The 27,194-nt window shown below is 67.1% G+C and overlaps 1 protein-coding gene across 5 annotated transcripts in view; it reads right to left on the bottom strand.

Annotated features, from left to right (window-relative positions):
- Nucleotides 1-27,194, bottom strand: part of KCNT1 (potassium sodium-activated channel subfamily T member 1) — a gene marked incomplete at both ends in the record, with an annotated part of 61,723 nt that overhangs the window by 21,834 nt on the left and 12,695 nt on the right. For 2 of the 5 annotated variants that reach the window (XM_080820316.1, XM_080820313.1), the window contains 3 exons: nucleotides 300-356; nucleotides 2,391-2,490; nucleotides 3,121-3,200. In XM_080820316.1, the coding sequence (XP_080676442.1) occupies nucleotides 300-356; nucleotides 2,391-2,490; nucleotides 3,121-3,200 (237 nt within the window). Of the gene's footprint in view, nucleotides 1-299; nucleotides 357-2,390; nucleotides 2,491-3,120; nucleotides 3,201-9,204; nucleotides 9,247-14,158; nucleotides 14,314-27,194 lie in introns of those variants that run through there. The other 3 variants (XM_080820314.1, XM_080820317.1, XM_080820315.1) reach the window with 3 other exon arrangements.

Here is a 27,194-nt window from a genome sequence, read left to right on the forward strand (position 1 = left end):
AAACTCTGACCCAGGCATCACGGTCGCTCTGGGGCCATGGCTCTCCTTGGGTGAAGGTGCCCCACACAGGGGGAGCAGCCCCGACTCAGTCAGGAGCCTCCCTGCTGCTGCCCCCCACCCCGGCCGCCGTCTGCGGGCTGAGCTGGAGTGAGGGGCTGCTGAGTCGAGTCTCATGGTGGTGCCTCTAAGTCTAACGCTGCCCCCGAGGCCTCAGGGGCTCTCCAGGGGCACCCCGGTACCGCCCAGCGCACCGGCCAAGGCCACGCACCCGTCCCGAGGGGCTGGGCCAGGGGACTCACCAGTTGATCTCAGAGGATGAGCTGTTGAAGGTGTAATTCTGCTTTGGGCAGCCCCAGCTGTGGAGAGAGAGAGGCTGGCCCAGCCGAGGCCCTGAAGACACGCTTCCCGAGGTGGGCGCCCTCCGCACCCCACCCAGGGCCCGTGGACGCCCAGGCAGGCAGGTGGGAAAGCACACCGCGCTGGGGCAGGGAAGGCAGAGCCCAGGGACGAGCGGGGGCTTCGGCCTGGTCTAACAGGAAGGTGCCGGGGAGGGTCAGAGGTGGAGCGTGGAGGCTCCCGGAGTCCGGAGCTGCCACGCACAGGGCAGGGCGATGCGTGAGAGACGGGGGACAGTCAGCGAGCTCCCACCCTGAGCTGCTGACTGCAAGACGCATGTCTGTGGGTCACTCCCAGGAACAAAGCTCTCCGTGGCAGCTGGATGCCCAGCCCCTGGGGAGGGGGTAGGGGCGTGGCAGGCCTGCTCATTGTGCCCCAGGATGTAACCAACGCCAGGGGCACTGACCGAGGGGACCTCGCTCTCACAGAGCCCCATGGTGATAGGCAGCTCCTCCTTTTCTTCCAACTGACCCTCTTTCCCTGAGCCTTACTGGAGCGAATGTTGCAAACTCAGCGCTCATAGATGGGGCTGGCTGCCCTCCCACCCGCCCACCCAGCCTCCATCCACCATCCGTCTAACCACCATCCCTCCAACTGCTCTCTGTAGTTCACTCGTCCGTCTATCCGTCCGTCCAGCCACCACACACTCATTCATAACTCATCCATCCACACCCCTACCCCCATCCCCCCTCCCCACCGGCCCCTCCTCCATCCCCTTGCCCCCCCCAGCCACGTGCTGGGCACTGGACAATGAATATAATAGACCTGGGCCCTGTAGGGTTGTGGAACCAGATGCCTCAGGGTGTGCTGGGGATGGGAGAAGGTGACAGGGACTCGGGAAAGCGGTTTGAGAGTCAGAGCCCTCAGTTTTCTCCTCAAATCCCCACGGCCGGATCTGTGCAGCCCCCCGGGGTGAAGGCAGGAGGGGTTCCAGGGGAGCTGAAACAGTGTGTGGCTTGGGGACACCAGGCCCGGGGCAGACCGGGGTGAAGTGCAGCTTGCCCTGTCCTTGGGCCCCAGCTTCCTTCCTGCCTCGGCCTGGGAGCCCAGTGGCTGCACCTTGCCCCCAGGGAAGAGGCAGGAAGACCGGCTCTGCGGAGGGAGCCCGTCCACCCGGAGACAGAGCCGAGCCCGCCCGACTCGGCTCTGCGGCCCTCGCATGGGGCTGCGGACACTCCCTCAGCGCGAGCTCGGAAGAAGCAGAGACTGAGCCAAAGAGAAAACCGCAAGCAAGAGCCCGGTTCCCGATGCCACCTCGGGAGAAGCGGGATGGCCGCGCCTGCCCGAAGCAAGGGGAGCTCCGGGAATCGGGGCCCGAGGCAGAAAGACGGGCCGGGCTGGAGACGAAGCTCAGAAAGTCGCCCCGGAGGAGACGCGGGGGACCCGGGATCGTCCAGAGCCGCACGCACGGGCGTCGGAAGCCCAGGGACGGCAGAGGAGGGGAAGGGTGTCCTCTTCCAGGGCCCTGTCCCCCGGTCTGGCATGGGAGAGAAGGGGCCACCCGAGGTGTCCCCGAGACTGCCAGGCACAGAGAGATGATTCCACCAGGCGGCCGGCGAGAAAAGCGGGCGTCCCCCAAGGGTGACCAGCAGAACCCGAAGCAGCAAGGCCACGTGGGGCATCCGTGAGCCTGCGGGACAGCCCAGACCTGGGGGGGCGGCGGGTACCCCCTGCCAGGGACGGGGGCCCAGGAGGAGCCGTGGCACCGCGTGCAGGCCCAGGCTGGCTTGTGTCCTGCCCCCTCCCCGGCCAAAGCCGGCACCGAGCCGCTGGCCAAGCCCCCCCGCCGTGCTCCGCTGGAGGCACAGCCAGCCGCCGTCCACGGCCAGGGCGCCTTGTCCCCGGGCTGAGCCCGTTGGTCAGCAGGACTCTGAGTGAGGACACAGGGAAGGCAGGAGTCCCCGAGGGGCCGGGCTGGGCCGGGCGCCGTCGCACACCCCACGCAGACCCCCGCGGCCTCGGCCCTGGCCGGCGGCCGCCCCCGTGTCACCCACCATCCGATCCCCAGGGCCGGGTCGTCAAGGAGCACGCGGACAATGTACAGCAAGCAGGTGAGCAGCTTCAGCGAGAAGTTGAACAACCGGATCCTCAGGCCTGCGGGGGAGGGGCCGTCAGAGCTCCCGCACCACCGGAGTCCCTCGGCGGTCACTGCCTACAGCTCCCCCACCCCTGGGCCCCTGGGCCCCCCTGGGCTGGGCTGCCCTGGGGACTGAGGGACGCTCTGCATGGTCGGGGGCTGCTACTGTCCTGCCCTACAGATGGGGGTGCAGACAGCTCCCCAGGCCACCTACTCCTCGGGATGGGAGGATGGGAGTCTCGGGGGCACAGGGACGGGTGAGGCCCTGGGGGTACGGCCACCACGCCACCATCCCGTGTGCCAGAAGAGTCCGAGGTGGCCAAGCTCCTGCTGGGAAAGCAGGTGGAGGGAACCTATAGGGGAAGGGTGGGGTTGCACGGAGGGGAGCAGGGAAGCTAGCAGGGGGCGGGTAGGAGGGCCCCGAGTCCAGCCCAGTGTCCAGCAGGGGGCAGGGTCCCCACCGTTTCCAGGGCCTGAAGCTAAGACCAGGGGCCTTCCCACCCTGCCCTGCGTCCACCACTCACTGACAAAGCCCCTCCTCTGCCCCAGCCCCTGCCCTGCACAGGCCCCCTGGCTCAGTGACATCCCCCTCCTGCCCCCCCAACACGGCTGTCCCTGCAGGCTCTGCCCCCCCCGCCCCTGCTCACTGGATCTCTGGTTTTTGATGAAGAACAGCTTGAGGCGCTCCTTGAAGGTGTTCTCATTGACGTAGAACTCCACCTGGACCCTGGGGGCAGGGAGAGGGCCATGGGGGGCTCTGGCCAGCGGGGGCGCCCCCGGGGCCAGACCAGCTACCCCTGCACTTCAGGAGCTGGGCAGACAGATGGACAGAGAGCGTAGCAGGACAAGGAAGGTCCCCCCGCTCCCAGTGATCCATGCATCTGTGTGGTCCTGGCAGACCTGCCCGTCCCACCCTTGCAAAGCCAGTGGGCACAGCGGGGGCCGGTCAGCAGCCACCTGCTTCCCACCAGGGCCCTTCAGGCCCTGAGAGTGAACACCCACAGGCCCCCAGCCTTGACTGTCACAGGCAGCCATTCACCCGGATTAAATGCACCCTGTGTGGCCTTCAGCAGGGGTTAAAACATGCCAGCTCATCTATGTAGAATGTTCTGGAAGCTGATAGTTGCTCTGTCTGATGACCCCTGGTGGCTGCGGCCTGAGACTTGCTGCAGCCTGCAGGATGGTCACGCAGAGGGGCCGGGAGACGTGACCTCCCCTGCAGCCAGGCCAGCACTGGGCCCCTCCAGCCCCAGCCGCCCTCGCTCCCTCGGGCTGGCTGACGCCCACAGGCTCCCAGTCCTGCTCAGGCTCCCAGCATCCTGGGACGGACCGCAGCAGAGCCAGCACATCAGTGAGGGAGTCGCTGTGGGGAAGGGCCGTTTGGTCCCCCGCGGTGACACAGGGCCTGGGGCAATGGGCCGCTGGCCACCACAGCTCTGGCCTCACACAGGGGCCCCCTGTAGCCGCTCTGCCCCGCGTGGTGGTGGGGGGTCAGGGTCTCCCGGCACAGAAACTCCAGTGACAACAGCAAGCAGGACAGGCGGGGCGTGGTCCTAGGACCAGGGATCCCGTGGCAGGCAGCCTGTCCTCCTGCCGGCCTCCCGGCCACTGACCACCAGGGCAGGGGCTCCATCACATGGCGTGTGGACCGAGGCTCCGTCACGTGAGCTGTGAACCGAGGCCCCGGGCACCGCCCCCCGCCACCGGCCGGGGCAGAAGTTAGCCGGCTCTCACCCTGACAGGGTGGGCCCGGGCGGCTGCCTCATCTCCAGGAAGCGTCCGCAGCGTCCTCGTTCCCCAAATGCTGCTCTGGGCAGAGCACACGCGACACAGACGCGGAGGCCGTCCGCACCGGCCCTGGTCGTGAGCCTTCGGGAGGGGCCTCGGACTGGGCGCCCGCACCTCCCTGCCCTGCTCTGGGCTGGAGGCCTCGGCCCCGGCCACCGCGGCTTCTGCCGGTCACAGGGCTCAAGAAGGGGCCCAGAGGAGACAGGGGTGGTGCGGGCCCCTCTCCTCTCTTGCGTCCGGTGCAGGGGGTCACCCAGCCACAACCTGGACTCCTGGAGCAGCAGGAAGAAGCTCCCATAGACCAGTGTGCCCCGACCCCAGAGCCAGTGGGAAGCGCACTTCCTGGTACCCCAGCACAAGCCCTGAACCCCAACATACGCCCATGATACCCCGGCACATGCCCTGAACCCCGACACGCCCTCTGTTCCCCAGCACACGCCCTCCATACCCCAGCACACGCCCATGGTACCCCAGTACACCCTCTGTACCCCAGCACATGCCCCGTACCCCATTGGACCCCAGCACAGGCTCCTTTCCTCTCTCCCCTTGGAGCGCTGCCCCCTGCTCTCCGGGCTTCCTTCAGAGCCCCTGAATCCCGTCTTCCTCTGTAGCTGTCACCTGGAGCTGGGTTGGGGGCCCCCGAGAGTCTCTCTGGGGAGTTGGTCAGACAAGCCCAGTGGGGCCTGCACCCGGTCTGGTCAGGTCAGGAGTACAGATGCGACTCAGTGAGCCCAAGGGTCTCCCCAGGGCCCCAGAGCACCCCAGCTCAGGAACACACCCTCCCCGCCACTCTGGCCCCGTCCCAGCGAAGCCTCGACATGGGTCTCCCCACACCACCTGTGCCGTCCACTCTGGCTTGTCCCTGGCCAGCAGGGCCCCGCCTGCCCTCGGGTACTGGTAGCCATGGGGCACCTTCCTCCTCAGCTTCCCAGGGCACTGACCACGCTGCCCTCCTACCCCCACCCGCTCTGGTCCCCTCCCTCTCCCCCGGACTCCTTGGCCATCTCACATCCCAGCTCTGAATGTGCGATGCCCCAGGGCTGGTCGTGGGTCCCTCTCGACGCCCACCTGGCCGGCTTGTGCGAGGTGACTTAGAAACTCCCGCTCTCTCCGAGCCCCCCGCTGGCCTCCAGCACCACCCCTTGGGGTGCTGCTCCCTAAACCAGCAGGACCAGCCCCTCCCCAGGCCAGAAGCGGCTTCCTCCCCGACGTCAGACCTCAGACCCTCCTCCTCCCGGGGCCACCCTCTATGTGGCTGAGTGCCCCTGCTCTACTTCCTTCCAGGGGTCCCACCACTTCTGCCTCCCCTGCCTGTTCCTTCTGGAAGGCCTGACACCAGCAGGTGAGACAAAGGGCAGGAGGCTAGAGTCCCTAGGTCTTTCCCGCTCTCTGTCGGGAAAACTCAGGGGCCCCCCGCTCCTTCCCTGGCACCCCAACCCTAACCCCACCCGGCCCCCTGCCCCTGCCTCCCGCCAGCCCGCTACTGCCTACTACAGCCTACTACTGTCAGGACCGCCGACCTGGGGCTTGTTGGGCCCCGGACACCGTCGCTTCCCTCCCCTGCTCCTCAGAAGTGGAACCCTAGTCACTCCTCGGCCGGCCCTTGTCCCCTTGTGGGGCAGCTGCAGACACCCATCAGGACAGCCCCCAAGGCGGTCGGTGGCCAGCAGCCAGCGGCCTGTGGACGGAGGCGAAAGAGGCTGGCGGACGTGGCCGCGTGGACCGAGCCTGCAGGGCCGGGGAGCACAGGAAACCGCCCGAGCTTTTAATTTTTCATGAGCTGCGGCTGCCCACTTCTAGCCCCACCACGAGAGTGAGCTCCGAGCTGTCTGCATCCGGAGGTACAGGTGGTGATGAGCCTGACGAGGCCCAAGGGGCACGGGCGGACGCAGGAGGAAACGCCTTCCCGGCCGCCCGGCCCCGAGCCCCCGGTGCACCCGCAGGCTGGGCCCGGCTGAAGGATGCGATCTGGGCTCGGCGAGCTGGCGGGAAGAAGCGAGGGGCCCCGGGGGCTCAGACAGTCTGGCCCTCCTGAGGCCTCTTTGCTGCCCAGCCGCTCCGCGGCCTCCTCACCTGGGGAAGGAACAGTGACAGGACCGTCTGCCACATCGTCTCGAGGGAGCCAGGCCGGGGCTGTTACCTGCCCTCTCTGGGTCTCAGGCTCCTTCCTGGGAAATCTGGCAAAGCGTTCATTCCCGGATGGAGGATTAAGTGATTGATGGCCCCTGTGCACGGCCTGGAGCTTTGCACGCCCCGCCTCCCCGGCTTGGACTGATTCGGGGTGCCCACGGTGGCCCGCTCTGGCGCTCCCACTGCCCCAGAGAGATGGGCCCTGGGCCGTTGAGTCCGCATGTGTGGCTGCAGATGGGGCGTGGCCAATGCCCTCCGTGGGCAGGGCTGTGACCCTGGCTGGGGCCACCCCCTCCCCTGATGGCTGGTCCTGCTGTGGCTCAAGGCCCTGGGACGGGGCTGGTGACCGAGCTCCCAGGAAGCCACCTGCGGGAGAGCCGGGAGAGGGGCCCTGGGAACCCACACACAGTGCGGTGGTCTTGGGGCCGGGCGTCGGCCCCCAGCGGCCAACAAACTCCGCCTGGGCACCACAGGCCGGGGCGAGCAAAGAGGTCGACCTTTCTACGCATCCGTTCTCGGCAGGAGGCCTGAAGGGGAGGGCTGGGCGCGCCCGAGACCTCTGCTTCCTGCTGCCAGGGGCCCAGGAAGAAGGTTGGAGGCAGGGGTGTCCCTTGGGCTTGCCGTGGGTGGGCCTGGTCTGGGGCCCAGAGGCTGTGGGGAGCCTGAGGCTCAGACAGCTGGGGTCGGGCCACCAGCCCCGAGGACCAGACGGGCTAAACATGGGCCCCGTCCCTGGGACAGTCCTTAGTCCTCAGAGGTGAGTGGCTCTCAGGCTGGTGAGGACAGGGCTCCAGGCTGAGCAGACAGACGGGCCATCTCGCTGAGCCCTGCCGTGGGGGCCCTCAGAGGGTTCCAGCCACACTCATCGCTCCATGCGCAGAAATGAAGGTCTCACAAGGCCCGAGACTGGCCAGGATCACCCAGTGGGTCACAAGCGCTGGGGGCTCTGGGATCCCCATGAGACCAGGGCCTCGTGAATGTTTGGGGTGGAGAGTCAGTCCCCAGCCGGCTCGTGTTTGAGGGAGGCCCACCGCCCTCCTGGGCCCCACGGTCTTGCCCACGCTGGAGTGGACCCAAGCAGCCCCCCTTGTGCCGGCAAAACGGCTCAAACGTCCCTCACTTCATGCCAGGACAGGACCCACCAGGCAAGGGTGGCTGTCCAGTTGTGAGGCGGGCAGGGGGAGGCCGGGCGAGAGGAGGCGGGGGGCCGTGCATCTCCCCGCTGCCCAGTGGGCTGCCGGGTGAACCGACAGGCATCGGGTGAACCGGCATGGACGGCCTGTGCCGGGAAGCTCCAGGGGCAGGCCCTGCCGTCAGCCAGAGGGGAGGGTGGCCGGACACTAAGCCCGTGGCCACAGAGCCGTGCCCTCCCGTGGGGCTGAGATCCCACTGCCCGCTTCCCTCGGTTCGCTGCCAAGTGCTGCCGGTTCCACCGGCAGGTGCCCGGGAGCTCCCTCCACACCGGGACCCGCGGACGGACGGGCAAGAGACAGGCCGGGGCCCAGGCCTACCTGCCGAGCCTGAGGCCAGCTACTCTGAGCAAGGGCCGGGCCGGTGAGCCGGGCAGGGGCCCAGCGCAGGACAGACGTGGGGCTGGCAGCTCCCCCGCGCCCCAGCTCTTCCTGAGGCCTGTGGGCACGGAGCCGGGCGTGGAGGCACAGAGCACTGGCCGGGGTGCCTGCGGGGCGGCGGGGCACGGGGGGGGGCGGCGTGGGCACGAAGGCTGCTTTGTCCCCGCCACTCCCAGCCCCGAGCCTGCAGACTCCCCTGTGGGGGGCTGGTGGCCACATCCTTCCTGCACCCCGACCCTCACCGGGGCTGAAAGCGCTCCTCTAGCGCCTGCCCACGGCCAGGGGCTGACTGCCGGGGACGTCCCCTGGGTGGGGAAGCTGGAGGAGCAGAGCAGCCCAGCCTGGGCCTTCCGGGTAGAGTGGTCCCGCCTGGGGCCTGCTGTGTGCATGTCGGGGAGGGCCCCGTGTGGGTACCCTCGGCTGGGCAGGGGCCTGGGAGAGCCTCTGTGGGCCTCCGTGGGCCCAGAGCGTCTGCTCTACCGGTGACGACTCTGGGGGGGCGGGTTGGACTTGTAGCCTCGGCCCCTCAGGGGACTGCACACGGTCCACGTCCCCCCGGGCAGCCTGGGGTGCCCCAGAGAGCCCTGAGGGCAGTGAATCCCCCCATCACCCACTGTACCATGGGGGCCTGGGCTGGCCCGGCCTCCTGGCTCCCACACTCCGAATGGGAGAACCCCAGCCCCAAGCCTCAGGCCGCAGGGAGAGCGTGGGCAGCAGGAAGCACCGAGGGAGGGCGACTGTGCCAACGGATGAAGTCAGGCTCCACTTGGTGGCCACACCGAACGCCAAGGGCCTGGGCAGGATGTGGCCAGTCTCAGGACGACGCAGGTCTCCCCAGCCTCAAAGCCACCCGCCACCTGACCTAGATCTGAGTTGAGCCCAGGAACAGCCTTGTGCCCGGGGGCCTGGACCGGTGCACATCGCCCAGGCTGGGTGAGGCAGGAGGGTCCCAGCCGTCATCTACGCGCCTGTCCCCGTCCAGGCAGAGGCTGGGGGTCCCCGCCTCTGGACAGCCCTGTTTCCCACTGCAAGGCTCCGCCAGGGGTACTCGGCCCACACTCCAGCCCTCAGGCCCACATCTCCTGTTGGTGCGGGGAGGGGTTGGCCGGTGCTTCCTCGTGCCTGCTCCTGCCTGGAGTACCCCCCGCCAGAGTCGGCAGGGCCCGAGCCCCCGCGTCCCCAGGGCCGCCGTGGGTGCCAGGACACCTGCCCGTCCCCGCGGGCGTCCCTGCAAGCACTTACTGAGACAGAGAGGACTCCAGGCTGAAGTCTTCCGCGTGAAGCCTGGGGACAGACACAGGCACTCACGTCAACACGGAAGACGGACGGACGGAGGGCCTGGACTCCTGGACCAGGCGGGTCACGGACACTCAAGCAGGCGCTGGGCAGGGTCCGAGGGAAGCGGGGCGAACCCATGGGCACGCACCCCTCCCCGACCCACGGAGCCCCCAGGCGGCAGAGGGGCCCACGGGAGGCAGCCTGCAGCGGGGCAGTGACCGCGCCCGGAGACCTCGGTGCCCTGGAAAGCAGCACAGCGCAGGCAGCAGCGGGCACATGCGTCCCCTGCCCAGGCCATACCCCACCCAAGGCCAAGGCCAAGGCCACCCGCCTTCAGCCCAGGGATTAGGACAGGATCAGCCTGTGCGGCGAGTGCTCGCTGTCCCTGCTCCGGCCACGCCTGCCCCAGGAACCACAACCCTGGCTCCGGGGAGAGGCACCGTTAGCCCCACTTTCCACCTGGGAAGCCGACTTGGCGCGGGCCAGTTCCCGCACAAGACACGACAGTCAGGGCTCCCTTGTCTCAAGTCCACCCACCTCCCCTCTGCTCCCCTGCTCTCTATGGGCCACAGAGCCCATGAGCCCTGCACCCTGACCTCCCAGGGAGAGGACAGGCTGAAGCTGGGTGCTGATGCTTCTTAGGGGGTGCCCAGGTGCACTCCCTCCACTGACCAACCACCACACGGCGGCTGCCCTTTGGGCCGCCTGCCCTAGGGTTCTGCTGGCCTGGCCACACACAGCTGACCCCAAGACGGCTGGGCCTGGGTTGGAGGGGAGGCTGGTGGGAGCTATGGGGCTCTGGGGACTGGCCCCCGGGGGGCTGGCGGGGGTCTGTGTGTGTGCCGAAAGTCTACTCTTCTCTGATGACGCGCTCTTAATCCTCAAAGCAGCCACATTCCAGAAGAGGAAGCATGGGTTCAGAGAGGACCACTTCTTTCCCAAGGCCACAGGCAGGAGGAAGGAGCTGGCCTGACCCGTTCCCTGTGGCTGGGCAGGCTCCCCTCCCAGTGCCCAGCCCGCAGCTCCCGCTGCTGGGGTGGCCAAGGTGGGGCCGCAGGACGCTCTGGGAACGAAGTCTGGACCGGGTGTACAGAGGGGCTGGGCCCCCCATGGAGCAGGGGGAGCCAGGGCTGCCCCGGGCCTCAGCTTGGAGTCACCGGGCGCTTCCGGCAGAGTCTACACGTTTGTCCAGCTCAGGTTCCCTTTGTAGGCCCCGGCCCTGCCCCAAGCCCCGAGTTGGGGTGACAGCTGTCCCAGGAGTCTGGCAGGGCCACGGCCGTGGTGGTGGAGCCGGGAATTCACCGAGAGTGGGTGCGGGGCCCTGGGGGGTGGTGGGGAGGGTCGAGTTTCCTGGAGGAGCAGGGGGGCCCCAGGAAGGGGAGGGGGGCGAGTGCACCTGGGGGCGGGAGCTCTTCCTGCCGCTGTGGGACTGAGACAGGCAGGCTCGGGGTCAGGGCAAACACGTGGGGCCCTGGGAAGAAGAGCAGGAAAGCAGGACCACACTGGAACCCCAGTGTGGTGAGGGCCCCCAGATGGGCTTGGAGCACCGGGCGGGCCGGCGCGGGAGCGCGGAGCGAAAGGTGTTTCCTGCAGTCCTCGCTCCCCCTCCCCCTCAGCCGCAGTGCACGGACGCTCCCGGGGTCCTGCGTGCGGGGCCGGGCCCTGCCCCTCCAGGCCCCTCCTCAGTGGTCAGAGACGCAGCCGGACGGACCGGCTGCGCCCAGGGCCGCTCAAGGCAGCCCCCACCTGGGCTCACGGGGATGCTAACCCAGGCCCGGCGCCGGCCGCCCCGGCTCCGGCCCCGCCCCCGTCAAGCCCCGCCCACCAGACCCACCTCCGGGCCCCGCCCTACACCGCAGGCCCCGCCCCCCCCGCGGGCCTTGGCGCGGAGCCCCTGGCGGGCAGCTGGAGGTCCCCCTCCACTCCCTAAACCCCGCCGGTCAGCCCAGCTCAGAGAGACCCGCCCCAGGATGTCCCCTCCCCTGAACTACCAATGGCGGGGCACAGACAGCTGCACGGCCAAGTGCACGACTCCTCCGCCCAGGCCCTCCTGCTGCCCTCCCCCTTGGGGACCCCACTTTCTCTCTTTCTGCCCTGGGGACACCCTGGCCTCCACCTGCCCCCTCACACAGGGCCTGATTTCCATTCTGGCCTCTGACCTTCTGCCCGTCCCCTCCCCTCAGGGCACCCACACCCACAAGTGGGCCCCCGCTGGCCAGCCTGGCTCCTGCCCCTGGAGTTCTCCTGGCTGTGCTTCCAGGTGCCCCAGACTCAGCTGTCCACGGGGCGCCCCTCACACCCCGCCGCGCTCCCCACAATTCCCACAGCCCCGGACTCTCCCTCCTAGATCTGCAGCCCTTCCCTTCTCACTGGTGCTGCCATCATGCCTTCCAGGCTGCCCACCCAGGTGTCCCCTCCAAGGATACACCAGTGAGCCCTCCTTTGGTGCAGAGCCCGAACCCTGGTGGAGGTGGAGGTGGAGGGGGTTCCCAGTAATCAGGCCTATCGTCTCCCGCCCGTCTGTCCTTCCCGGTCAGCACGCCTGACCTGCCGTAGCACCTGGAAAGAACAAGGCCACGCGGTCCCGGGGTTGTTGGGGGCACAAGGGGGCCCCGGAGCAGCGCTGACGCCTGTGGAGGGCTCACTGGGCCCCTTGCTCAGAAGCTCTTGAATGACGGGCTGCATCACTCCAACCCCCAGATCCCAATTTCTAACCATTGTCCCCCTCCCACACCTGGCGTCACAAGGCATAGGGGAGGCAAGGGACAGAGGAAAAAGGGGGAGACCCATGAGCTCAGAGCCCAGGGAGCCTAGGCTGGGTGTGTGTTGCGGGGGGAACCCATGCGGGCCCACAGCATCCCTGTGACTAGGGTGCACTGTGTTGGGGGTGGGTGGGTGAGGGGCCTGGGCATGGGACCGGGAGCAGGACTTCCCGGGGCCTCACTGTCTCCCCAGCACTGGTGAGGCGTCCGGAAGGCTACCCTGAGGAAGGCTCCTGCTGCCAAGTGGCCCAGGGAGCTCCGGCCCTGGCAGGCCCCAGCGGGCGGCCAGGCACGCAGATGAGACCAGCTTCAGGAGCTGTGGCCCCTAGCTCCCGCTGACAAATGTCACCAGCACCCTGGAATCTGGGTGTGCCGGGTGCTCGGTCACATCTGAGTGCCTAAGGAGGTCTGTGAGTCCCGCTCCGCTCAGGAACCTGTTGTGGGTGCTCTCTGCTCCCGTCCAGAATGAACCTCGCAGCATGTATCTAACGTCTGGGGGCATCAGGCAGCCGGGCTCCCGGCCCTGATACTATGCAGCCTCGGAGAGTGCCCTTTGCTCCGCGCGAGGAGGCTGATATGGGCCCTACGCTTCAGGGGCTGTTGGGGACAGAATGAGCCCCTCACGTAAGCACCAGCACGGAACTGAGGGCAGGAGAGTGCGGGCACGGGAGAGGGCTTCCTGGAGGAGGTGGCCTTGCCATCTCAGCTCCCGTTCTGCACTGCAGGCTCAGATGCAGCCTGGGCAGGACCTGCCATCGCCGCGTCCCTGCAGGAACGGGGACAGCAAGGGGAGCCGATCTCTTCCAAGGGCTGGGCTGGCAGTCACCAGAGCCTCTAGAATCACTGCCCCCCACGGTGTCCAAGAAGCGATGGAGGAGAGACATCCGTCCTCAGGGCTTTGGCCAGCGCTCTCTTCCTTCCCACCCAGGCTGCCCATTAGCTGCCCCCGAGCCTCTTAGATGCACTTTGCCTCCATTCTTGACAGTCTGCTCCAGGGACTGGGAGTAACCACTGGGCAGCTCCAAGGAGCCGGAAATGGGGTGTGAAGGCAGGGAGGGGCCTGGACAGCCTGCAGCCCGGTGGGAGGGGCAGGGGAGAGACTCCCTAGGCACCCCCGATTCTGCCATCTGCCAGGCCAACTCCCTGCCAACCTCCGCCCTGACCTTAATGAGGCCTGGCGCCCCCGCCCCTGGGCTTCGGCCCTGGCCGCTGGCTCGGTCTGGAGGGCCCCTGCCGACCTCCTGGAGTCCCTCCCTGAAGACCAGCAGCCCGGGGAGCCCCCGCTCTCCTCACCCCGGCCCAGCCTGCTTCTCTCTGCCAGACACAGGATTCCGTGCCCACGATGTGTGCCTACACCAGGGCGGGTCTGATTCATCTCTGTTCCTCCCGCAGCATCTAGAAGGGCTCCCTGCACACAGAAGGTGCTGGCTAAGTACTAGTGCTAGCAGTCCAAGCCTCAGTGTCCTCATCCGTGTGATGGGGGTGCTGCGTGCCCCCTGCCCGTGAGACGGGGGAGCTGCGTGCCCCCTGCCCGTGAGATGGGGGGTGCTGCGTGCCCCCCTGCCCTCAGAGGAGCCGGAGAAGGGCCTGTGATGCCCCCTCCCCAGGAGAGCCCCCTCCCCAGGAAACAGGCCTTCTGCACCCTGGGGGCCACTAGCTCAGGGCACTCGTCCCCAGGAAACCTGAGACCTGACTATGTCCCAGCACCGATCTGCTGTGCAGCCTTTGGCCAGGCCCCCACCCTCCCTGGGCCTCATGCTGCCCGCGTCTGAAGTGGGGATGAGGACGCTGGCCCTGCCTCCCGACAAGCAGCCACTAGAACCAACAGGAGTGTGGGCTCAGTGGGCCAGGACAGGGCAGGGTCCCTGAGCCACCTGGCACTGTGTCCGGGTCCTCTCTTCCCTCTCCCCTCCAGTCTTACCTGCAGGCCCACCGTACCAGTTACTGAGAGCAGGAGGGAGTTGCGGGGGGAGGGGGGAACCACAGGCTCCGCGCGCCTGGGTGAGGGTTCCCGGCGGGGAACCCAGTCATCGCCCCCCTCCCCGGGGCTGCAGGCAACGCGGCAGGTGCAGCCCAGCGGAGCCCGTGCGAGATGCGAGCGGCAAAAGCAAAGCCCCTCCCGGTGGCTCGCGGGGTCCCCAGGCGCGCGCCCCTACCTCTGGCCCACGTCGCTGCCCACGGAGCCCCCGCCGCGGGCCGGCAGCAGCGGGCTGAGGCCGTGCGGCTCCTCCGGCGCCGAGGCGCCGGCCGGGGCGCCCCCCGGGCCCGCCTTGCCCTCGGACGGCGAGCGCGGCAGCTTGGCCCGCGCCATCCTGCGGGAGCGCACGGGCGGGAGGCGGCGGGGGCGGCGCTCCCATCTCTGCGCCCCGCCCCGCGCTCCCCGCGCCGCCGCCGCAGTGGATCGGCCCGGGCCGGGCGGGCGGGGGGCGCCGAGAGGCGGGGGGGGGGGTGGGGGGCGGCCGGACGCGCGGAGGAGTCCCGGCGGGAGGGGTCTCGGCGCCCAGGGGCCAGCGCCGCCTTGTAACGGAAGTAGTAGTAAGAATCACGACAATCACGGCGGCGCTGGGGGAGGGGAGCAGTAGTGGCGCGGTGACAGCTGGTGGCTCTTGGCCACTCACCTCCGCAGGCAAGAGCGGCTGGAGCCCACGAGCTCGGTGCTCAGCCGTGTGCCCAAGCCCCAGGCGGCCTGCGGGTCCTGGGGACTCAGGTGGGGCTCTGGATGGCCTGCGGGAGCTGTGCCCACCTTGCAGGTGCCCCCAACCCATGCTGGCTCAGGTTGGGTGATCCCACCGCCGCCAGGTGGGACATGCCCCATCTGTCTGCCCATCCTTCATCCATCCCACAGGGCCATCCGGTGTCCGTGGGGGCACTCACTGAGCAGGGCCCATATGCTAGGCTCAGCTCCGTGCTGGGCACAAGGGCCCTGCTTTGGACAAAGCAGCTGCTTCGTGGAGCCCCGTCTGCACCCGATGCCCCGCTGGGGACGGCTCGGGTCACCCCGGCGACCGGGAACAACCTGGGAGACAGCGCAAGCTTCAGTTTTGTTAAGTGGGGAGATGAGGCACGGAGGTCGGAGGTGGCTTCCCCAGGAGACGGAGGCAGGGAGAAGCAGACAGAGGAGCCGGCAGGTGAGGCGGCTTGGCCGGGGAGCTGCCGGCAGGTGTGGGTGCTGGGGGCCGAGGCTCTGGCTGGAGCCCGCTGGGGGCAGGAGGTGCTGAGAAGCGCGGCTGAACTCAGTGGCCAGCGCTCCAGGCCTTCCTGACTTGCCCGAACCCTGACGCCCAGACCGGGGGCTCCAGCTTGCATGGCTTCTGGAAGGCCTGTGGAAGGACGGTGGGCCTCAGAACCCGCAGCCCTTGCCGGCCCCTCCCCAGATGTGGAGAGGCAGGAAGTCCGGCGAAGAGCCATTTGGGGTCTCGGCAGACCCCCAGCACCCCCCGGGCTGTGCCCCCATCGGGAATCTGACGTAAAGGAACGAGGTGTTGATGTGGGCAAAGCCCCACGCCTGCTCCTAGGGGGGAGGGGGCGAGGAGATGGCGGCCACTTGTCCCCCTTCCTGCGGGACGACACGGAGCGGCTGCCCCCAGTGAGTGCGGGACTCTGGGCAATGCCATGGCTCCTTCGCTCAGTAAGGAGCAGGACGGGTGGTGGGGGTGCTCGCGTGGCCACCTGGGGGGAAGGAAGCTGTGGGGCTCCTTGGGAGTCGTTTTCACCCACAGACAGGACACGAGCTCGTGGTCCCTGGGCCACGATGGCGCAGTGCCCGCCTGTATGCGCGCAGACTGCCAGCGCGCCCGTCCACTGCAGGGCAGCCCACACATCTGGCCCGGCGGCAGCGGCCGCCACGGCTGCCGGGTGTTCTCCCGTTCCTGGGTTTTGAGGGCACTTGGTCCACATGCGGCGATGGCTTCCGAGGTCCGTGGTAAGGGGGACAAAGGAGGGTTTTCCCAGCGTTATGCATGACGTGGCCTAACGGAAACCCTCGGCTGATGTGCAGGGACGGACCACCAGGCGACCGTCAGTGTCGCTCCGTCTGGAGTGGGTGGCGGAGGCCCTTCCAGCTGGCCCGCTGCAGCGCTTACGTAAGCTCTGATTTATTTGGAAGATGGTCATCCAGTTTACTGCACGGTCCCTGCTTCCTGTATGTGGAGGAGAGACCCCCGCGCGTGGGGCACCGAGTTCCCTGGCCATGGCACACCACGAGCGGTGTCCCAAACTGCCCACTCCCGCTGGGCTTGGACAAGCTCGAGCCCCGTGGCTGCGGCAGGGGGGCGGAAGCAAAGAGCCGTCTCCCTCTCCCTCTCCCCCAGCACCACGAACACGGCTTTTCTCCTATTGCCGGAGCACCCCGCGGAGCAGGGGTCCCGCTGCAGCTTCTGTGGCCAGAGGGGCCGGGCCCGGCGGAGGAGGGGAGCGCAGGTGGAAGCCGCCAGTCTTCTGGGGGACTGGATGGCGGGGGAATCCACCCGGCCTGAGGGAGTGGGTGAGGGTGATGCCCCGAGACAGGGAGGGCAAGAGGGGCAGGTGGGGTGGGTCACCAGATCCGCTCTGGGTGTCCTTCACGTGCCTGCCCAACACTGTCTCGTGGGGGCTGGGCGCCCACGCCTGGCACGCTGTGGGCAGCAGGGCTGGAGAGGGACACGGAAGCAAGTGAGGCCTGCAGGTGGGACGTTACAGGTGTGCGGCAGGGAAGAGGGCTGGCCCCAGAGCCTCTCGAACCCAGGGAGAGGCAGAAGCGTCGCGAGAGGGCACGCGGGATAATGGGAGCGGCAGGCAGAGCGCGGGCTGGGGACCCCCAGGCGGGTGCCGGCCTCCACCCTGTGAAGCCAAACTGGGGTGTGCCTGCAGCGTCCTCGGCATCCGCACCCCCAGCCCCACGTCGGGAGAGGTGACCCGGGGGTGTCCTGATGGCAGGCACCGTCGCTGGGCCGGGGCGGTGCCTGGGCTGCTCCCAGGGGCCAGGGAGCCCACGGAAAGATGCTCGACACCGCCAGTCACAAGGGCAGTGCGACTCCAACGAGAAGCCACCGCGCGCTCGCCGGGACGGCGGTGACCGACCCGCAGAAAGAAAACGTGCTGGACGGACGGCGCGGAGAGCTGGGAACCGTGCGCACCGCTGGGAGCGGGAGAGGCCGCGGTGGCAGTGGGAGGGCCTGGAGCTTCCTCAGGAGTCCCCCGTGAGCCCGTGGCTCCGGCCCCGGGCAGGAAGCAGGGTCTCTGGGAGGCAGTCGCACACCGCGTGTGGGTCACAAGAGCTGAATGCGGACGTGGCCCAAGGGCCCAAAGACAGAAGGAAGGTGAGACGCGGTCCGTCCACGCCACGGAGCAGCACTCGGCCTCCAAGAGGAGGGAGTCCCGGCACCGGCTGCAGCGTGGCGGAGCTGTAGGGCTGGTGCCGGCAGAGGTCAGCCCGGCACCGCCGGACCAGCTCTGTGTGAGCGGAAATGCCGCAGGGGAGCCGGACCCACAGACGAGGGGCGCGGGGCACGGGGTGGGGCTGCGGCCGAGGGAGGGGACAGTGTTGCACTGGGACAGTTTAGGAAGATGACACGTTCTGGGGAAGGCTGCCCAACATGCATGTGCCCCGAACTGTGTCCCTAAACACAATTAGGATGATACGTTTTCTGTTACGCGTGTGGGCCGCCGTGAAGAGAAGCTGGGGGGGAGGCAGGGAGCCCGGCCGAAGGGGCCACCGCTGGGCCAGCAGGGACAGGTGAGCACCGGGACGGGCGATGATTAAATCACAGTGGAGGGGTTTCCTGCCGCTGCCAGGACAACTCACCCCAAACTGAGTGGCTGAGAACAACACGAGTTTACCATCTCCTAGTCCTGGGACCCCAGCTCCAGGCTGGGCAGGGCTGGTTCCTTATGGAGGCTCTGGAGAGGGATGTTCCCCACCTCTGCGGCTTCTCGGGGTCCCAGCCTCATGCCGCTGACCTCTGCTTCGGTCCTCCGCCTCCCTTAACCGAGGACCCTAGGACACCACAGGGCCACAGCAAAGATCCCCCACGTCAAAAGCCTCCACCTCGCCATGTCCACGAAGGCCCTCTGGCCTGCGGTGGGGACACACGCCAGGTGCCGAGAACTGGGGTGTGGGCGTGCTGGGGGCTCTGCTGAGCCTCTGTGGCCCTGCAGGTGAACTCTTTCCTCGTGCCCACAAGGAGGGTCAGAGAAGCGGCCCTGTGGGGTCACGGCCGGGGCTGCCAGGACACGCTGCCTTGCTCGGGAAACCGGTGACGAGAGAGAAAGGACGGTGCACGTTTTTCTGCCTTTTCAGCGGGAGTTCTGGGTCAGGGTGCACACCCAGCTCCCCTCGACGAAGAAGCAGCGGCTGCAGAGGCACGTGGTTGACACTTGGGGGCGAGATGCGGACGAGGCAGGTGGCAGGGCCCTGCGGGGAGCTGCGGTCCTTGGACGCACATGGGGTCCGTGCAGGGCAGCCGGGGGCTGTGCCAGCCCAGAGCGGGGCTGCGCGGCGGGCCCTAACCCAGCGGGATAAGGGGCCACGTGGCGACCACAGCATCACCTAGAAAGTCCTTCCTGTTCGGTCCACGGGGCCTTCGGACCCAAGAGCCAGCGTGTGAGGAAAGTGGAGGCAGAGGGACGTCCCCGGAAGGGGCAGCCGGACGCCGGTGGACAGCGGGACGCCCCACAGGGAGGAGGCCTCACATATCAGCTGTCTCTGCCGCGCGACCAGTCGCTGCTGCAGGCAACGCCTCAGCCCTGCCGGTGCCGCAGGGTGAGTCCGGGCGCAGCCTGGCTCCACCTGTCCCGGGGGCTCGCGAGGCCGTGGCCGCATCCGCGGGGCTGGGCTCTCTCGCTGGCAGCTCCTCCAGACCCCGGCGGGTGGCGGGTGGCCGAGCCCCTGGTCTCGCCGGCCGCCACCGGCTCCTTCCCCGAGGCTGCCTCCGTCTTCGGCTTGCGAGACCCCACCTGGAGCACCAGGCATTGGGTGCCAGCGGCCCCGTGCCTCAAACCGCCGGCTCCTCCCCGACCCGCCAGAGAAGACGTCCGGCTTCAGTGCGCTTGTGTGACGGCACTGGGCCCCCCCGAGAACGTCCTTCTGATCAGCTCAGAGGTCGAGCTGAGTCTTCTTAATTATACGGGGGAGTCCCTCCCCGCGCAGGGAAGCAGTGCTGACCCAGCGGCTCGAACAAGGGAAAGCGGGTGTCCCGATGCCGGGGCCGGCAGGGCCAGCCCTTCCGCGGCTCCCTCCCCGCCTTGCCCCTGGGCGTCCTCCCTCTGCCCGCCTCCAAACTGCCTTCTGCCAAAGGGCCATCGTGTAGACGACCTCATGGGGACCTCGACGACCTCGTGGGTACCTCGACGACCTCGTGGGCCCCCTCGACGACCTCGTGGGTACCTCGTGACCCTACTTCCACACAAGGTCCCCTTCTGAGGCCCCGGGGGGGGTTGGAACCCCAACACGTGACTTTAGAAGTTCAGCCGCTGACACCGTGTTGTGTACCGTGAACCCGGGTATGGCCTCCCATCACATTCACGGTCCTGGGCAACCGTGGAGATCTTGGGGGGGCCGCCCCGGGTGGGAGCTGTTCGGAATCACGAGGAGTCCAAGGATCCTAATAACCAGACAGGACACAGGACTCCTGGTCTGAGCAAACCAGCCGCGAGGGGTGAGCTCTCCCCTGGGCAGCTGCTGCTGCTCCCCTCCCGGGGTCCCCCAGCCCCCACTCCCCTCCACGCCCTCCACCAATCCCTGGGCACCACCAGAGGCTCCCCAGCACATGGCGTGAGTCTCGGGGAGTCCCCTGTACGTGCCACTGGGAACGTGCTCCCGGGAAACAGTGGCTTCCCAGCGTGGGGCTGGCCCGCGGGCCTGGGCACACCCCAGACGGAAACGGGGTGGTTTCTATCGATGGCCACCCTCCCCCAATAATTCCGTGCATTCCAGTGCCCACGGCTGTCATAGCGAGGACCGTTCCCTCCCAGTTCTAAGCCCCAAAGTCCGTGGTCAGTACCGCAGGGCTGTGTCCCCTGGCTTGGACCGTGTCCCCCTGATCCTTGCCTCTGTCCTCATACGAGCTTGTCTGTGTAAAATCGCCCTCTGCCTCTCTCTCTTTTCAAATTGGGGTAAAACACACAAAATTTACCATTTTAACATTCTTTGCCTCCTTCTAATGGGGACGCTTGGGACAGCACTTAGGGAGAACCCTCTCCCCATCCTAAATCCTTACTTTGGTCCCACCCGCAAAGTCTATGCCATCTGAGGCCACATTCACAGGCTCCACGAATTAGGACGGGGACCTCCTTGGAGGACTAGCCTTCAGCCGACCTGGGCGGGGGGGTCCTGGGCCCTGGCTTCCTGGGGCAGCTCCCACAGCCCACCTGTGTGCCCCGCTCCCGCCCAGCGGGTCCGGAGGAATGTGGCGGGGCTGGTTTGGTGGGGTGCCGCCGCTGTGGGGGGCACTGCCTGGCCATGGGGCCACATCTCCCCTCACGGGCATCAGAACCCCTGCCAGGCTCGGCTGGAGTTCTCAGCCACGCTCCCCTCAGAAGGAGACACGGGGCTGGGGTCCTTCTCCCTGCCCCCAGGCCCTAGTTAATTGCTCCGGAAGGGCCTACAACGAAGGACAAACCCCGGAGAGGCAGAGCAAGACGGAGAAGACACAGAGACACGGAGACAGAGAGACAGTCGGCTGCTGGTTAGCTGGGGGGGGGGGGCAAGGCGGGCCCCGCGGGGAGGGTCTGGGGCTCTCCAGGGGCTGCACGTGGGAGCTTTCCCCAGGGGACCTCACCTCAGCCTCTCCGGCCCCCCGGCCCCCCGAGGGCCCACTAAGGCTGGAATGGGGTACGGAGGAGGGAGGGAGCCAGGACGTGGGCCCCCCAGGGGTGAGGAGGCAGCTGGTTCACCTCCCAGAAGGGACTCCCACCCCTAGAAAAGACAAAGACGCAGTGGGGGTTGGCCAGGCTTGGGGGGGGTCTCCCTGCCCAGCACACAGCTGTGGAGAGGAGAGCTGGGGACCTCTACGTCTGTCCTCTCATACTCCCCCTGCCCACCTGCCCCAGGCCCCAGCCCCCTGCCCAGCACAGACACCTCCCCCGCCTCCTGCGGGCCTCCTCCCTGCCCCTTGCTGCCCCAGGGGAGCTGGGTTCCCTGCCTGCAGAGTGGCCTCCTTCCTGGGCTCTCGTGAGGGTCAAGGTCACGAAGGACGCAGGGCCCCCCCAGCCCCTGAGCCCTGGGAGCCATTGTTCCCACAGGCTGGGGGAGGCCCAGTGGGAGGGAGCCCCTTTCTCTGCTGAAAAGCCTATTTTCCACGTCAGTGTAGGACCCGCTCCAGAAAACACCCCAGCAAAAGGACGGGCCACGTTATTCCCAGACTCCATCCAACCTCCGTGGGCCAAGGGTCCCACTGGACAAGGGCAGGAACCACCCTGCAGGCCCAGGGTGCCCTCCACGGCCCCACGACGCAAGCTCCCTTAGTGCCCAGACAAAGGGGCAGGTGCCAGGTCCCTGGTTTCGGAGCCCCCCCCCCCACTTTACCCTGTGATAGCGGTGTCAGTGTCCTGGGGTGCCACAAACTGGGGCCCTAAGACAGCAGGAACTCATCTTCTGCCCGTCCCGAGGCCAGCAGTCCTTCTGGAAGCTCCAGCTGAGGGTCCTTCTTGCCTCTCCCAGCTCCCGGGGCCCTGCTCCTGGCTTGGGGCCATGTCCCCACAACCTCTGCCCTTGTCCTCTCTTCTCTAGGGACACTGGTCACGGGGCTCAGCACCGACCCTAACCTAGAATCGTCTCACCTTGAGAGCTTTACCTTGATCACAGCTGCAAAGGCCCTATTTCCAAAAAAGATCGCGTGCACAGGCTCTGCGTAAGCACGTGTTCTGGGGCTGGGGCTGGGGGCTCGTTGCAAGCACTGTTAGGGGTCTGGGCCTAGGGTACTCTCTGCAGCCCACCCTTCCCGAAGCTCCCCTAATCAGCCTTGGAAACCTGGACGGGGCCCTTTGCTGCATGCACGCCCAGCCTGGAGGGGACACGGGAGGCTCCACGCAGCCTCTCTCTCTAGTCTCTCCTGGGGCGCCCTCAAAGCTTAAGGACTGTGAAGTCAAAGAAGAGCTTAACCCCACGAAGGGAAGGGCCACCTGCCACCTGCCATTTCTCTTGTAGCGTTAACTCCTCTGCCAAGCCTGCAACTTCGTATGCTGAAGCCCCAGCCCCCGGTGGGATGCTGTTGGGAGGCATCCCTGGGGGGTGATTAGGGTTTGCTAAGGTCCCAGCGCTCCCTCTGTCTCTCCACCACATGAAGACACTACGAGAAGGTGGCTGTAAACCCAGAAGGGTGGTCAGCCGGACCCACCGTGCTGGCTCCGTGCTCTCGGACCTCCCGTTGCGAGAACTCTGAGACGTCAGCGTCTCTTGCTTCAGTTGCCTGGTCTAGGCCGTTTTGTTACACAGCCCGAGCTGACTGCAGCACGGCTCGAGCCCTGCCGCCTCCCTGCTCCGTTCTGGATGCTTGCACGGTGTGACGGTCCCCCCACGACATGGCTACAGCGGTAAATGGCCATCACGGGGAGCCCAACAGGCGCTAATGGGAGCTACAGTTTGAAACCAAAACCAATCATGGTTTTGGAGCCCCTGGGGGATGCTGGTGCCCCTCATGGGGGGTCCATGCCGCACTTCACACTAATTTGGGAGGAAGTGAACTCTGAGTCACGCACACGTGTCTCCCAATGTGGGCTCAGAGCTGGCACAGCCCAGCGGCAGGATGGGGAGCACGGGTCCCGGGGGACACCCAAGTCCCCATCTTGGGGACTCTGAGACACCTCCAGGGCATGAGCAGGGGGCCCAGGACAGCTGGCACACGGACTGAGGCCCACCACTCCCCCAGCGCCCAGAAGACAGAGCGGCGTGCCCAGTCCACAAACACACACACACAGGGCCCAGAGCCCGGCTGACCCGTCTCGGCACACGTGGGCCTGTGCCCCTCCCCCTCCCCCTCCCGTCCCTCCCTGTTGTCCCTTTACTCCCCGTCTGCCTGCTGCTCACCTTCTCAGGCTGGGGGACCCCAGTCCCCAGAACCCCCACTTGGAGAAAGGCACGACCTTCCCCCCAGGAGCCTCCACAGGGGTCACCCGCCCTTCTCTCTACCTTTCCCCCACCCCCAACACCACTCGGGCCCTTGTTCCCTGTGGGGGACCCCAGGTGACACGGGGAACAGAATCAGACAGCCCCGGCCCACTCACAGTGCTGTGGGGGAGGCGCAGGCGATGAGCCTTGGACCGGGAAGGTGAGTGGAAAAAATCACCAATTTTACTCCCTTAAAGGTCCTTAAAGCTCCGGGAATTGGCCAGAACCTGGCCCCACCACAGGCTCTTCCTTGGTTGGATTGAGCAGCAGTGCCGCAGGGAGCCCCAGACGGACGCGTCCCTGGAGCAGCCTCACGGCATCCGGCATCAGCTCCTGGGGCCACACGCCAGCGCCCGGGCCACGCCCTGACAGCGCGAAGCCAGAAGCTGCCCAGACTGTGCGTGGGGCAGCGGGCCGTGGGGCTCAGGCGGGATAGAGGTGCGGCGGGCAGCTGGGGGCACAGGGATTTCGGGTCAGAGCCAGGGAGCGAGGGAGGAAGACTGGGAGTCCATCGGAGAGGCCGGTGGGCAGCCGGCAGGTGCCCAGGGGCAGGAACAGCAGCTCCCGGGGGTGACGGGCTCTGCAGGGCTGCACTCGTTGAATGGAGTCTCTGGGGGGAGCTGAGGGGTTTGGCTTTTGCCCCATGTCCCCCCTGCCCGGGCCCCACTCAGTCCTACTGCGCAGGTCCTGAAGGTGGCAAGAGTCCTCCAGCCTGGGCCATTTCCCCGGCCCGCGCGTCCTCCGAAGTCTGCGTGTTTGCAATCAACCCAGGCCGCCAGCTGGGGCAGGGCAAGGAGCAGGTGCTGGGGCAGAGTGGGGGTCCCACCTTGTCCCACCCTGACTATGGAGCCACCAGCCCAGCCCTGCCCGTGAGTCACGGCACAGAACAAGAGGCAGGCCCCCAGGAGGTCTGAGCCCGGCAGCCCCACGCAGGAAGGACCCAGCGCGAAGCAGTGGGCTCCTCTGGTGCCAAGCCAGCCGCCCCTTCAGCCTGGCCGGCATGGGCAGGGGCACGTCCACGGTCCCTGGTCCCCCTCTACTGTGACAGGGCCCTCTGTGTTCCTCATCCGCAGGGAACACCCACGTGCAAAACTCGGACTAGCCTGCTGTCCCCACAGCCTCCCTCACAGCCCCCAATCTTCCCCGGACCCCCTCCAGAGCAGAGATCCCCGGCGGCGCTCGCCCTCCTGGGCTCTCGGGAGGGTCCTGGGTCCTGTGCCGGTGAGCGGGGACAGTGTCCCGCTCTGAACCCTGTGCATCTGCTGGAGCCCCCGGAGGGGGGGAGGGAGGGGAAGGGCCCTGGGGCGGGAGCAGCCTGGGGCGGTTCTGACCCGACCACACTGGGCCTCTCCCGCGGGGCTCGGCAACGTGCACTTGCTAACAGTTACGGCTGAGTGGCCCTGAGGACAGCTGTTCCCGATCCCCCCTGCTGCGGGGGCCTGAGCCCCTTCTGCTCGGCGGAGGGGAAGGGACGCACCTCCCGCAGGGACCCCAGCCCTTCCTGCTCCTCCTCGCACCCAAAACCTGGGTTTGAGGGTCCCCAGTGGACCAGGAGTCCTTGCCCCGGGAGCCCCGGCTGTCAATCACCCTGCTGCAGGGCGGGCAGGGGTCTGTGCTCGAGCCCCCGCACCCCACCCCAGGCCCCAGCAGCACAGGACTGCCTGTCTTCCCACTTCCCAGTTTGTTGTGTGAAATAATATTTGGCATTGCTCGACTCCAGGGAAGCAAGTCCGGCTCCCTCCTCTGTTGTCAGAGGAGCAGAGACCAACAGCCCCGTGGGGTCCCCTGGAGTCCTGGCCTCTTCATCCTTCCTGTAGCAGCCTGGTGCCCCCCCCAGGGCCCCTGAGGGCACTGATCCCTGGATGCTTCTCAGGGCCCATCCACCCTCCACTCAGATGCCTGGGGGAGAGGGGAGGGCGCCGATGCTGACACTGCCTCCAGCTGCAACCCCCCCCCCCCGCAGGCTGGGTTCCGGCCCGGCAGGCAGCTGTGGAAAGCAGCTGGTCAGGGACATGCAGGCCAGGAGGTGGCCACATGCCAGGCCCTTTGCCTTCACCTGTGGCTCTCCCCACCCCAACCCTTTCCACAGTTCTCCTTGTGGGGGACAAGGCGGTGGTGTCCCCGTGTCCCCCTGTACCTCAGGGGACAGAGCCCACCTGCATCTCCCTGAGCCTGGGGGTGGGCAGGGCGGAAAGCCTCCCATCTGTGTTCCAGGACAGGAGGCGGAGAAACACTTATGATGACAAAAGCCCCCACCCATGTCGCTGTCTCATCACAGTGCTGTTTGCGGGATGACTGAGGCTGTCATCACCCCTTCCTGTGGCCCCCAGCTGTGAAGCACTCAGATCCCTAAGTCTATCCCCCAGGAAGCTAGTGCCACGTGCGCAAGTGTCCAGGTGCGCGGGAGGGTCAGCTGCAGACCTGGGGTGGGGGGGGAGCAGGAGGCGGAGCAGGGAGTCCCGAGCCCCAGGCCTTGCCTGGCCCAGGGCACTTCTGCAGAGTCCTGCTCTCCAGGACCTCAAGACCTGGCCCTGCAGGCAGTGGTGAAGGTCACCCCGAGACCTCAGCTGCTCCCTGGAAGTTTTGTGAGCTCTGGCTCTGCCCTCCTCCCCCGCTCGGCTCCCCCCGCCCCCCCAGGAGAGGCCGAAGCAGCCTCCTCGACCCACGTGGGCTGAGTCCCTCCCTCCCTCCAAGGCCATAGCGTGTGAGGCTGCAGTGACTCACTGCTGGTGGCTTTATTTCTCCAGAGAGCAGGAAGCCCACAGCCCTTCCTGCCCACTCGCAGCCTGCCAAGAGTCAGGGCAGCAATTCGCAGCTCACCCCACAGAGCCTGCCCTGGGGCCTGGGGGCTGCAGGTGGAGGGCTGGGGGGAGGGAAAGGGCTCCAGGATAATGCTGGGTGGGGTCCGCCAGAGCCCCCAGCCTCATGGTGCTGGGGGACAGCCTGCAGCCCCAGAACCCCATGCCAGGCCCCTGCCCCCGGAAACACCCTGACAAGGTTTCTATACATGCAGAAGGAGACCTGCCGGACTGGGCAGAAGCCTGCCTCCATCCTCCACCTTGGGAATCAGTGATGGGGGAGGAGACATAGGCACTGAGGATGAAAAAGGGACAGAGGTAGAAACTCTAGGGGCCCATGTCACAGGCATCCAGGACAACAGCCCGGCTTCCCTGGCTCTTCCTCCCTGAGCTAGGACTGTCAGCTCTGACCCAGGCTGGGCCTCCCTGCTTGTGAGTCCTGACGGATGGGGGTCTCAGCTGATCTCAGCCACCCCCACCTCCAAACACTATCCTGGCCCCAATAAGACCTAGGAGCACAGCCTGTGAGCATGCGGGGTTCACGAGAGGGACAAGGCCACACCTGCTCCAAAAAGTTTGAAAACAAAGCTCTTCTCACTGCGCTCCTGGCACAGTGGCTGGCAGGGGGTAGAGGAAAGGTCCCTCCAGGTCCCCACTGTGCCCATTCCTCAGCGCCGCTCCCCCCCCAGCTGGCGGCTCCTGGAACCCTGGGCAGCCAACACCGCACCTCCCAGGGTCCCCTCCGGTCCCCAAGCAAGCAGGGGTAGCATCACCTGGAACCCGGCAGGAGAGGTGCAAACCGGTGGCCCCCTCCCCACCCAGGAGCCCCATGGACCTTCCAGGGGCCAGCCACATCCACCGAGGCCCTGTGCCTCCTCTCTGGGGCAAGCAGGGAGAAGACCTCGGCCATCCACTCCTGAAAGCAGAGGGATGTGTGGCTTAAATTATGCCAACCGCAGACACTGGCATTTACCGACGCAGCCAGAGGCCCCTGGCCTTCTCCGGGCGACAGACGCCATTCCTGCCCACGTTGGAAAAATCTCTGGGGTTGCTGTTCTCAAGACTTAACGGAGTCCCAGGGAAGCAGGTGCCCAGGGGCTGGTGCTGCCCTAGGAAGCTGCTCAGAATGCAGGTTCAACTCTGCGTTCCAGGAGGGCAGGAGAGCCCTGGCCACAGGCGGAGTTCTCCTGACCCCCTGTCTCCCCAGAGAGGAACGTGAAACTCTCCCTGTGTGTGCTCTTGGGTGGGCTTGTCATTACAACATCCAGTCCGACAAGAGGAACCAGGGATCAGGAAGCCTGTCTACTGAAC

This window comes from Martes martes, assembly GCF_963455335.1.
Source record: "Martes martes genome assembly, chromosome: 12".
NCBI classification, from domain to species: Eukaryota; Metazoa; Chordata; class Mammalia; order Carnivora; family Mustelidae; genus Martes; species Martes martes.